Genomic DNA, 12,677 nt, shown 5'->3' with positions numbered 1-12,677 from the left:
TCTAACTTCAATCGTCAACTTTTCTCAAGGAGGAACAATAGGCTGCGTTCTGAGGACGATTAAAAGTACAATTTTCAAAAAATGTTATTTTGGGTGGCAAGGACTGTCAGATTTATGATTAAGAGTTTTTTTTTAATGTCATCGCGTCATCAAACAAATCTTTACGCATGTGGACATGTTCTCTTCGCCAATTGATTTACAGAAGTCATAAATGTGCAGTAAAATTAATTTAAGTTACTGAATTAATGTTTTGCGTATTGGGGAGAGCATCGTTAATCCGTAATTAATTAAAGAAAAGTTTTTTCCGAAAACGTAGCTTTCGAAGAAAAGTAAAAATCCATATTAAAACCTAAGGCGCGCAGAAATAAAGTTAGATAATGATTCAAACTTAAAACAAACAGATGTCACTATTAAGGAACATATAAAACCCGAAATGAACGAAGATTCCAATGAATAATACCATCAGACACAAAGGTAACAGATGGTAGGCTCTTTACATAGGCCTTGTTGCAGCGCTACCTCTGGTTTTTTTCTTGCGAATATGGTGAGACAGGAAGTGTTTGAAATTTACTTGAAGCTGAATAATTTTAACACACAACTATTCATTTTCAAACCCCTATCCAGTTATGATGAAAGGTAATGAAAATCTCTTTATGGCACTTGGTATTAAACAAGTGACATATAGCGATTGCAAATTCTGTCGGTCTGTCTGTCTGTCCCGGTTTTGCTACTTCAGGCACTTCCAGGAAAGTTAGGACGATGAAACTTGGCAGGCATATCAGGGACCGGACCAGATTAAATTAGAAATAGTCGTTTTCCCGATTTGGCCAAGTGGGGGGCTGGTTAATTCGGAAAAAATCGAAAAAATGAGGTATTTTTAACTTACGAAGGAGTGATCGGATCTTAATGAAATTTGATGTTTAGAAGGATATCGTGTCCCAGAGCTTTTATTTCAAATTCTGACTGGATCTGGTGACATTGTTGGGGAATTGAGGGGGAGGGACCTAAAATCTTGGAAAATGCTTAGAGTCGAGGGATCGGGATAAAACTTGGTGGGAAAAATAAGCACAAGCGCTAGATACGTTATTGACACAACCGGGATGGATCCGCTCTCTTTGGGGGAGTTGGGGATGGGGGGGGGGGTTAAATCTGAATAAGTTAGAAAAATGAGGTATTTTTAACTTACGAAAGAGTGATCGGATCTTAATGAAATTGGAAGTTTGGAAGGATATCGTGTCTCAGAGCTCTTATTTTAAATTCCGACTGGATACGGTGACATTGTGGGGAATTGAGGGGGGGAACCTAAAATCTTGGAAAACGCTTAGAGTGGAGGGATCGGAATGAAACTTGGTGGGAAAAATAAGCAGAAGTCCTAGATACGTGATTGTTATAACTGGGACGGATCCGCTCTCTTTGGGGGAGTGGGGGGAGGGTTAATTCTGAAAAATTAGAAAAATGAGGTATTTTTAACTTACGAAGGAGTGATCGGATTAATGAAATTTGATGTTTGGAAGGATATCATGTCTCAGAGCTCTTATATTAAATTTCAACCTTATCCGGTGAAGGGGATGTTGGGGGGGGGGCGGAAACTAAACTCTTGGAAAATGCTTAGAGTGGAGGGATCGGGATGAAACTTGGTGGGGAAAATAAGCACAAGTCCTAGATACGGGATTGAAATAATCGGAACGGATCTGCTCTCTTTGGGGAAGTGGGGGGGGGGTTAATTCTAAAAATTCGAAAAAACGAGTTATTTTTAACTTGCAAAAGAGTGATCAAATCTTAATGAAATTCCATATTTAGAAGAACCTCGAAACTTAGATCTCTTATTTTTTTATCCTGACCGGGTCCAGTGTCATTAGGGGGGGGGGCGAAAATCTTGGAAAACGCTTTAAGCGTAGAGATCAGGATGAAACTTGGTGGAAAGAATAAGCACAAGTCCAAGATACGTGACTGGCGTAACCGGACCGGATCCGCTCTCTTTGGTGGAGTTGCAGGGGGGGGGGAGTAATTCGGAAAAATTAGAAAAAATTATGTTTTTGTAACTTACGAACGGGTGATCAGATCTTAATGAAATTTGATATATAGAAGGATCTTGTGATTTAAAACTCCTATTCTAAATCCCGGCCAGACCCGGTGACATTGAAGGGAGTTAGAGGGGGAAGCTGGAATTCTTGGAAAATGTGAAATCGGTGTATCTTACGAATGGGTGATCGGATCTCAATGAAACTTGATATAAAGAAGAATCTTATGTCTCAGATGATCCATTTTCAATTCAAATTGGATCCGGGACATAGAGGGTTGGAGGGGGGAAACATAAATCTTGGAAACCGGAAATTTTGGAAAACGCTTAGAGTGGAAAAATCGTAGGTCAACTAGGCTTCCTCCGGGGATGAAACTTGGTGGGAAGAATAAGCACAAGTAAGTTTTGCTAATAAGCTCATACCATATGAGCTCTTGGCTCTTCCGACCTCGTCACAAGTGCCATGTGAGCTTTTAGCTCTTGTTTTCATTTGGTACAGGAGCAACACTTCGGTGTTGTTCTTTTTTTTCATTTTGGTTCAGGAGCAACACTTCCGTTTTGTTCGTTTATTTTTTTTTGGTACAGGAGCAACACTTCGGTTTTGCTCTTTTTTTTCATTTTGGTACAGGAGTAACACTTCGGTTTTGTTCGTTCTTTTTGTTTTCATGTTGGCACAGGAGTCATTTTGTTCTTTTTTTGTTTTGGTACAGGAGGAACACTTCGGTGTTGTTCTTTTTTCCATTTTGGTACAGGAGCAACACTTTGGTTTTGTTCGTTTTTTTTTCATTTGGTACAGGAGCAACAATTCGGTTTTGTTCGTTTTTTTTTCTTTTTGGTACAGGAGTAACACTTCGGTTTTGTTCGTTCTTTTTTTCATTTTGGCACAGGAGTCATTTTGTTCTTTTTTTCGTTTTGGTACAGGAGCAACACTTCGGTGTTGTTCTTTTTTTCATTTTGGTACAGGAGCAACACTTTGGTTTTGTTCGTTTTTTTTTTGTTTTTTTTCATTTGGTACAGGAGCAACAATTCGGTATTGTTCGTTTTTTTGTTGTTTTTTTTTCACTTGGGTACAGGAGCAACAATTCGGTTTTGTTCGTTTTTTCATTTTGGTACAGAAAACACTTTGGTTTTGTTCGTTTTTATTTTGGTTCAGGAGCAACACTTCAGTTTTGTTCGTTATTTTTCACTTTAGTACAGGAGCAACACTTCGGTGTTGTTCTTTTTTTTTCATTTTGGTACAGGAGCAACACTTCGGTTTTGTTCGTTTTTTTTATTCGAATATAAAAGCTAAAAGAGGATTCAGATGAAAAACAGCAGGTAGTAATATAGTACCAACTAGGCTTGATAGGATTATAGTGCAGCTTTTGAGCTTTTCCATGATATATACTATTTAGAAGGTTTCGCGGGCTTAACCACTTAAGTTCTAAAGAGTATTTAGATTAAAAGCAAGAGATAGCTATATAGTACCAACTAGGTTCGAAAGTTAGTATATAGTACTAACTAGGTTCAAAAGGATTATAATGCAGCTTTTGAGCTCTTCTATAAGATATACTATTTAAAAGGCTTCGTACGCTTAATAACTTTAGTTCTATCGTATAAATTAAATAAAAAAAAAAACAAGTTTTTTTTAACTGAAAGTAAGGAGCGACATTAAAACTCAAAACGAACAGAAATTACTTCGTATATGAAAGAGGCTGCTTTCTCATCAACGCCCCGCTCTTTACGCTAAAGTTCGACTCTTTCTCTCAATTCTTCTTTTTAAAACAGTAAAAAACTTTAGCGTAAAGAGCTGGGCGTTGATGAGGAAGCAGCCTCTTTCATATACGAAGTAATTTCTGTTCGTTTTGAGTTTTAATGTCTCTCCTTACTTTCAGTTAAAAAAACTAGTTTTTTTTATTTAATTTCTGATGTTTTTGAATCAATGCATGTTTTGATTTTGGCTCTCCGCAGAGGAATAATTAAAACGAAATTTGCATTTTTTTTTTTTTTTTTTTTTTTTGGCTAAATGGCTTTCTCATAATTTTGATCGAATGATTTTGGGGAAAAAAAGAGCGGGGGAGGAAGCCTAGTTACTCTCCGAATTTTTGGTTAATTAAAAAGGCAACTAGAACTTTTAATTTTTTACGAATCTTTTTATTAGTAAAAGATTTACGTAACTTATAAATTAGCTTACGTAAAGAACTTTTGTATTCTCATGTTTTTATTACATATATGAGGGGGTTCGCCCCCTCGTCAGTACCTCACTCTTTACACTAAAGCTTAAATTTTGTCCCAATTCATTAAGAATGACCCCTGAATCACAAAAGCCGTAGAATAGATAGTTGAAATTACTAAAAATACTTTAGCGTAAAGAGCGAGGTATTAGGAGGAGGTGAGCCCCTCATATGGGTAATAATCTCTGTTTGTTTTAAGTTTTAATGCTGTTCCTTACTTCCAGCTGAAAAAACTTTTTCATATTTATTTTTTCATTGTTTGTTTTAAATAATGCTAGTAAATCCTGCGCTCCCTTCATGGAACTTCTCTTCCCCCATGACAAATTATCGATGGAAAGTTCCCTCAGCATATCCCCCTCTTCTCAACCCCTCCCCCAACCAAAAAAATTCTCCTGAAAACGCCTGTACACTTCCCAATAACCATCACTATATGTAAGCACTGGTCAAAGTTTGTAACTTGTTGCCCCTCCCACGGGGACTGTGGGGGAGTAAGTCGTCCCCAAAGACATAGTTATAAGGTTTCTCGACTACGCTGAATAAAATGGCTATCTCAGAATTTTGATCCGTTGATTTGGGAAAATAATTAGCGTGGGAGGGGGCCTAGGTGCCCTCCAATTTTTTTGGTCACTTAAAAAGGGCACTAGAACTTCATTTCCATTAGAATGAGCCCTCTTGTAACATTTTAGGACAACTGGGTCGATACGATCACCCCTGGAAAAAAAATAAAAAATAAAAAAAAATAAAATAAAAAATAAACACGCCTTCGTGATCTGCCTTCTGGCAAAAATACAAAATTCCACATTTTTGTAGATAGGAGCTTGAAACTTCTACAGTAGAGTTCTCGGATACGCTGAATCTGATGGTTTGATTTTCGTTAAGATTATATGACTTTTAGGGGGTGTTTCCCCATTTTTTCTATAAAAAAATGCAAATTTTCTCAGGCTCATAACTTTTGATTGGTAAGACTAAACTTGATGAAACTTGTATATTTAAAATCAGCATTAAAATGCGATTATTTTGATGTAGCTATTGGTATCAAAGTTCCATTTTTTAGAGTTTTGGTTACTATTGAGCCGGGTCGCTCCTTACTACAGTTCGTTACCACGAACTGTTTGATAACTATAGCTATCGGATTAAAAGTAGCAGATAGCTGTGTAGTACCAACTAGGTTCGATAAGATTATAACGCAGCTTTTGAGCTTTTCCATGAGATATACCATTTAAATAGTTTCGTGGGCTTAACAACTTCAGTTCTAAAGAGAATTTGGATTACAAGCGGGAGATAGCTATATAGTACCAACTAGGTTCGATAGGATTATAACGCAGCTTTCGAGTTCTTCCTTGAGATATTTTAGTTAAAGGTTTCGTGGGCTTAACAACCTCATTTCTAATTTAAGAGCTGAGAGAGGATTCTGATGAATAGCAGCAGGTAGCTATATAGTACTAACTAGGTTCGATACGATTGTAATGCAGCTTTTGAGCTCTTCCATGAGATATACTATTTAAAATGTTTCGTGGGCTTATCAACTTCAGTTCTAATATAAAAGCTGAAAGAGGATTCTGATGAAAAGCACTAAACTAAAGCACTAAACTGATGAAAAAGCACTAACTAGGCTCGATAGGATTATAATGCAGCTTTTAAGCTTTTCCATGAGATATACTATTTAAAATGTTTCGTGGGCTTAACAACTTCAGTTCTAATATAAAAGCTGAAAGAGGATTCTGATGAAAAGCACTAAACTAAAGCACTAAACTGATGAAAAAGCACTAACTAGGTTCGATAGGATTATAATGCAGCTTTTAAGCTTTTCCATGAGATATACTATTTAAAATGTTTCGTGGGCTTAACAACTTCAGTTCTAATATAAAAGCTGAAAGAGGATTCTGATGAAAAGCACTAAACTAAAGCACTAAACTGATGGAAAAGCACTAACTAGGTTCGATAGGATTATAATGCAGCTTTTAAGCTTTTCCATGAGATATACTATTTAAAATGTTTCGTGGGCTTAACAACTTCAGTTCTAATATAAAAGCTGAAAGAGGATTCTGATGAAAAGCACTAAACTAAAGCACTAAACTGATGAAAAAGCACTAACTAGGTTCGATAGGATTATAATGCAGCTTTTAAGCTTTTCCATGAGATACACTATTTAAAAGGTTTTGTGGGCTTAACTGCTTCATTTCTAATATAAAAGCTGAAAGATGATTCGGGTTAAAAGTCTGAGATATATTAGAGACTTGAAAGTAACATTTGGCTGTTAGACCAGCCGAATGTCGGCTGCTCTTTGTCAATGAAGGGCTTGGAAATTTTTCTAGTTGGTGTACATTTGAGGGTATGGAAATTTGTCTTCTCGTGGCTGCGCAGCGAACATAAATAAACATGCATCGTAATGACCCAGTTTTCCAATTATTATAATAAAGAGTAGTTGCAGTAATATGATCCTGAAAAGTTAGAGATATATACCTTATTAGTACATGGTACTAATTAGGATCTACAGGATGATGTTGTATGTTATTATCTACAACGATGCAAATGATTAAAAAGTATAAAGTTCAACAGGCTGCAAGGTTTTAATATACATTTTCTTTACCCTTTCTCAAACCAAGGTCATCTTCAGTGCAGAGGAATTAGCATTTTTTACTATTGGGTTTACTTACTGTTGAAACAAAACAAAGCGTTTGACCGATTGTCTATTAGAGTACGGTCATTTTCATCGGTAAAATATTTTGCTTTATTAGTAGTAAGTGATTTTTTGCTGGTTTTGAGAGCTCAAGGCTCAAGAATAGGTCTGAAAATTAATGTTAAGAGGACTGTCGCGTAGACTAGGATTAAGCGAATGTGAAGGAGTAAGTGAAGATGGTGTCGGATAACAAGAAGATATATCAAATGAACTGTTAAAAGTACTGTTAAACTCTTTAAAGTAGAAAAGCAAGGCTCAGGATGTTTTTTTCACAGATGAAAAATTTTTGGAAGAACAGGAAGGTAAGTCTGCAAACTAAGATTTAAATGTTTGAACCTATAAAGAAAAGAATGCTCAAGTATGGTTCTGAAATGCGGACGCTCTGAAAGACGATAGAAGATTTGGTAGATGTTTTTCAGAGGTAATGTCTACGAATTCTTTTGAGTACCCGTCTGACTGACCGTATTTCGCGTAGTAAGCTGTACGAAAAATATGGTTCCATTCCTTTTTCTAGGGCTATAATGGAGAAAGGTTGGTATGGTTAGGAAACGTTCTGCGGATGAAGGATGACAGATTGCCAAAGGTCGTCTTTTTCTGCCAACCATCTAAGGTGAAACAAAAAGCATTTCGTCTACGAATTGGTTGGGTGGAGGTAGTAACAAAAAATTTGTTTCTGGCTAGTGGAGTGATTGGCCCTGGCCATCTGCCGGAGTGTCACTGTTCAATGTTGTCTAATGGAAAAGAATTGTGTCTATCTGGTTCTTTGACATTAACTCGTTGAAAGCTCTGAATCATTATAGGGTTCCTAGTAAGTTTATTTATCTGTAAAAATTATTATTTTGCCTATTAAGAGACTACTGTTGAAGGTTTTTTTAATGACGAAATAGTCGAGCTTATCGGAATCTTTCCGTTTTGTATGACCACTTCTGTAGGCTGAGGGGCCATTTTACCATTGTGTCTAAACTTTCCATGAAGATTATCTTATCGCCGTATTTGTTTTTGTAATTTTTTCTTTCGAGTATTCCCATTGTCAAGTTCGCAGTTTTTGTTTTGATATCAAAACTATCCTAACTCTTTTTTGAACCATTTTTGTTTCCTTTTTTTATTTTCTTATTGGAATTAAACAAAAAAATATTAAGAGAAATGAGATTTATGATTAATAGGGTTTATGATTCATAAACCCTATTATAGTGTGCATTTCGACACTAATCTTATAAATGAAAGAAACCAATTTTGATCATAGGGCAATCTTTGAGTTTTCCTTTTGTATTTGGAAAGGTTTTAGTGACTTAATACGTAAATATGAAGGAGTCAGCTAATCTAGTCACTCTTACATGTTCCTATAATAAGAGGGATAAGGAAGGGGGGGTCTTAAGCACACTTTTCTTTTATAGAAAAATATTGTTTTAATTCTCAGACAAATGGATGCTACTAATGTGTCTTGCTGTTCGCAGGATTCAATTTGAGTAGTTTCAGATTTGTGAAGCTACTGTGAAATACCCTATCTGTTGAATGGATTAACACAATTTATGGTGGTATACTATTCCAGGTCCGAAACAGTGTGGGTGATAAATCTCTGTGTTTGGATACTCTACAGAGGAGCGAAGATAATCCATATATCATTGGTTATTATCCATGTCATAATTTTTTGGCATCTAGTCAAGTAAGTATTTTACATTCTGGGCTATCTTTTATTTTGTTTTGATGGGGGGGTTTTCTTGTCAATGGTAACTACCAATCTTTGACGAAAAGTGAATCCCTGTTGCAGTGCCTCCCATCGCATAATGTTGTGCCCAAATCTGGCAATTTTTGAAGTTCATCGCTCTGGAACTGCTAGTGATATTGCTCTTCTTCATCTGTTTCAGCAAACGTGGGCTTTTCAGTCGAAGTTATTCAGCTCTTTTTTTGCTCACTCTGTGAGTTGAATTGAACTATTGCGAGTGGTGGCTCCTAATTTAACTTGTATTGTCTTGGATCTAATTGGATATCTTGCAGTAGCTCTTTCAATTCTAGGAGTTGAAATATCAGAGGATATACTTCAGTGTACTGTGTGCACTTATGGTCAGCTAGATTCTTAGCTGATGCTGAGATTTAAATATATTGATCTAATAGATCTAAATCTATTGTTCATGTAATTTGCTCGCCCTTCATTATTTCTTCATCTGCTGCTGTTCATTATAGCTTACAAGATTTTGATCATGCATCTATTTCACATCATTTACGTTTTGTTTTGACCCATCAAAAACAAAACAAAAATACAGCGAAAATCCTTGATAGTGTGAAAAGAAAAGTATTAACATTAACTGAATATATTGTTCCACATTTTCACTCTCACTGCAAGTTTTTTACAACGCATACAAGCTTTCTTCTCTATTGTTAGTTTTTAATTCAGTTTTTAAAACTTTCAAATAACATTGACTGTTATTATGAAAAGTTTTTATGCGTACAGAAACCGTAGAACATGTTGCTATATCTTGACAAGGCATGTGTAAGAATCAAGAAACTTATATGATCTTCCAATCCTTGTTCAAAGTAAATAAAAATTACGCCACACCTTGGCTTAAACAAATTGGAGTGAAGATGATCGACAAGATTCTAGACGCTAATCTAATCAAGCCCTATGATCATTTGCCTATGCTGAGAACAGTGTACATTTTAACAGCTCGTCACAAGTTTAAAATCAAAACGAACAAATCAAAATAGCGATCCAGTTTACCAGGAGTATCTTACAAAAATTTGCCGTAAATACATTTCCAATACAAACTTAGCTTTGCTTTATTAAAAGGATACTTTTTTTGTATTCTTATTCTTTCAAGTTTAATGTCAATACTCTTGGAAATAGATTCCTAAATGACAATTGAGACGTCAAATCGGTAAGTTTTGAAGTGATCTTTTATTTTGAATGTATGTCTTTTTTTTTGTCAAGACCATCCTCTGGGGAACGAAATGAAAGGAAGTATCGATAAAATTTACTGATAACAAAAACAAATTTTTTAGAAAAAAATATATTCAAAAATCAGTAAAGTTTTACCATTTATAAAAAATTGTTTCGACAGTATTTTCCTTTTTATTCACTTTCATTCAAAAGTTTGGACAATTGATTCTCAGATAAAACTCTGAATGACAATTTTTGAAACAATATACTTAGTTTCTAGAAAAGCACAAAGGACGTTCATACCTTTAGGGGGATGGCAAGGTAGGCAGTCCAAGTGCTGTTTTCGGTAATTTTATCCGTTTTAAGGCGGACTTTAGGTTTAATTTTTTCATTCTTAGTTACTTCTGTATGAGAAGGGGTGAAAACCTCCCTAAAAACAGGTTCGGTGAAAAAACTGAAAAGTATTGACCGTGTGCAAAAATAATTACTTGTGCAAGCTAAGGCATTATATAGCATTACTGCACGCCATTGGGGAACAAATAAGCTAAATCCAATATATGGAACTTTGCACCATTTCTACCAACTGACTTGTTACAACAGTGAGCCAAACCTTGACTCCAGGCTCAGCGCGCAAACGAGCTAACTTATAACTCTGTGCCAAAACAGGCTGAGTCAATGCTCTAAAATTTTGTAGTGTATTTGAAGACTAGCCCGGTGCTAAGTGAGCTTAATCCTGACGCGGTGGAGCAAAGAGCGAAGTTGAGTCTGTGGACAGCATTATTGTGAACTGACGTGATATAGTAATGAGCTAAGTCCTGTATCTTTGCAATAAACAACTAATTCCTGACCCAGTGCAAAAACAAGCAAAGAATATGTTGAAGAATTTCACGGCATTGCTATGGGCTAACTCTGTATAAATAACAGCTAGGTCTTGAAATTTAACAAAAACAAATAAGTCCAAGCCATGCACTTTAGCAGAATTACTGTGGGATAATAAATGATAAATATTTGTACAATAATTGTGGATTGAAACGGCAAGGGTGAAACTTGCTCATATAATAATAATTGCTCATATAATAAGATTATTATATTGCTTAATATAACGTACAATCAAGTCCAATTATTTACATAATCACTTTGACTATTTAGGCATCCGTTAATAAGCTTTGTAATACCCTTTTAAAAAATGTCACCCTGGTATGGAGGACGGGTATTGACAATGTTGAATTTAAGTTGCCCAAGGAGCCGTTGAACCATATCAGCATATCTTCTTCTGTTTTTAATATCTCGACGTTGGCATCACGGAGTCACAGTTTGTTTTTTTTTTTTTTTTTTTTTTTCAAGGAAAAGTAAAGAAACCCTAAAGAGCAGAAATTAAATTGCATATAAAATCAAAACTTAAACGAGTCGAATTTGCAATGAATAATTAGACCTAAAATGAAAAAAAAAAACACCATGAAGAATCTCCTTTAATCCCCTCCCTCCTAAGGACCTGAAAATCTGTTGTACTTCGTCGAGAAATAGTAAGGTTGCTTAAAACATGGCTAACTGATGTTTCTAATATGTGCTATTGAGGTATTGCCGATTGACATTTTCAAAGTTTTATTTGGGTTTTAGTTTCTACACTTTTCAAAGTAATGGAGTAAAAAGGAGAAATAGTAACTAAAGTGATTATTGCAAATGTTTTCTTTTCCTCATTAGTTTAATATTTCTTTTTTTTCTGATTGTTATGACGAAAAAACACATCCGTTCAAAATATTTAATATTTCCAGTAAATTCACAATAACACACACTTAGGGAGATTTAAGAGGGTATGGTATCCTAACTCTTGTTTGTGGTAATTTCTTTTCTTTTAAAGTTTGACTTTATTTATTGTGCTTGTAGGTGTTTAAGTCTTTCTTAAAATTTTAAACTCTTTCGTAATATTTTTAAAATGAATTATTCTAGAGAGTCCAAGAAACTTAGATACAATTTTAATGAAAACTTTGCTAAAGAAAAAAAAACATCAGAGGCTTACGATGGGGTTCTTGGGAATGGGATCTTCGATCCAATGGTATTTTTTTGACTGTTTTTTGTAACTTTCATACAACCTCACAAAATTGCTCATTCGTCCCCCTCCTCCCTTCCTCTTCCTCCGTCTGCATAAGAACAGTTTTATCATCAAAAGTAATGTACAGTCATCTGATTATTGTACATGAGTGAGCTGAAATGGTTTAAAACGTTTTCTGGATCAAAAAAGCTTATTGCTTGTGGAATCCTTGCAGCCAGGAACAATTGTAATAGCAAATCCGGATTGTGAAACTTTGTAACGCTTAAGGAGAGATATTCAAAACAGAAAAAGAGGCATACTGACTTCTGGAACTGTTTTAATCATTGACTTTGACCGTTCTCACAGTGTGAAGTGCAGATTACTTGCAGCGCTGATTACTCCAGATCCCTAAGATGCTTGGGTAAGCCAATGGCTTCTTGAGCTGCTTAAATGAGATGTTCCTTTTAACCCAGCATGTAGGCCCCGTTTTGTACCGAGTGACTTCCATTTTTTTTCTGAATTGAAGAGGTGGCTTTCGAAAAAGCACTTCCAAACTAAGGAGGAGCTCAAAGAAGCCGTCACAAAGCTTTTTCAAAAATATGATACCTGTCTCAGTCGTCAACATGATTTATGAATTTTTACTTTGGGTAGAAAAACAGTTTTTTATATCCCCTCATCATTCTTTTTGTACCCAATCGGAGGTGGAAAAACAACTTTTGCCAATGATTTTATTTCTTTTTACCTGATAATGTAATCTACCAGTAATATACTAGCATGACCAAAGTTGATGTTCTCATATTTATAGGATGAGCATTGGCAATACAATATTATCACCTTTTTATGTTTGAGATAATGGACAT

The 12,677-nt window shown here is 35.4% G+C and overlaps 1 protein-coding gene across 2 annotated transcripts in view; it reads left to right on the top strand.

Moving 5' to 3' along the window:
* LOC136026410 (polypeptide N-acetylgalactosaminyltransferase 1-like) overlaps nucleotides 1-12,677 on the top strand; it is a gene marked incomplete in the record, with an annotated part of 99,516 nt that overhangs the window by 84,036 nt on the left and 2,803 nt on the right. For both annotated transcript variants that reach the window (XM_065702975.1, XM_065702976.1), the window contains 1 exon segment: nucleotides 8,463-8,576. In XM_065702975.1, the coding sequence (XP_065559047.1) occupies nucleotides 8,463-8,576 (114 nt within the window).

The sequence above is a fragment of the Artemia franciscana genome, chromosome 4, assembly GCF_032884065.1.
Source record: "Artemia franciscana chromosome 4, ASM3288406v1, whole genome shotgun sequence".
NCBI classification, from domain to species: domain Eukaryota; kingdom Metazoa; phylum Arthropoda; class Branchiopoda; order Anostraca; family Artemiidae; genus Artemia; species Artemia franciscana.
This window is presented reverse-complemented; position numbering and strand designations above follow the sequence as displayed.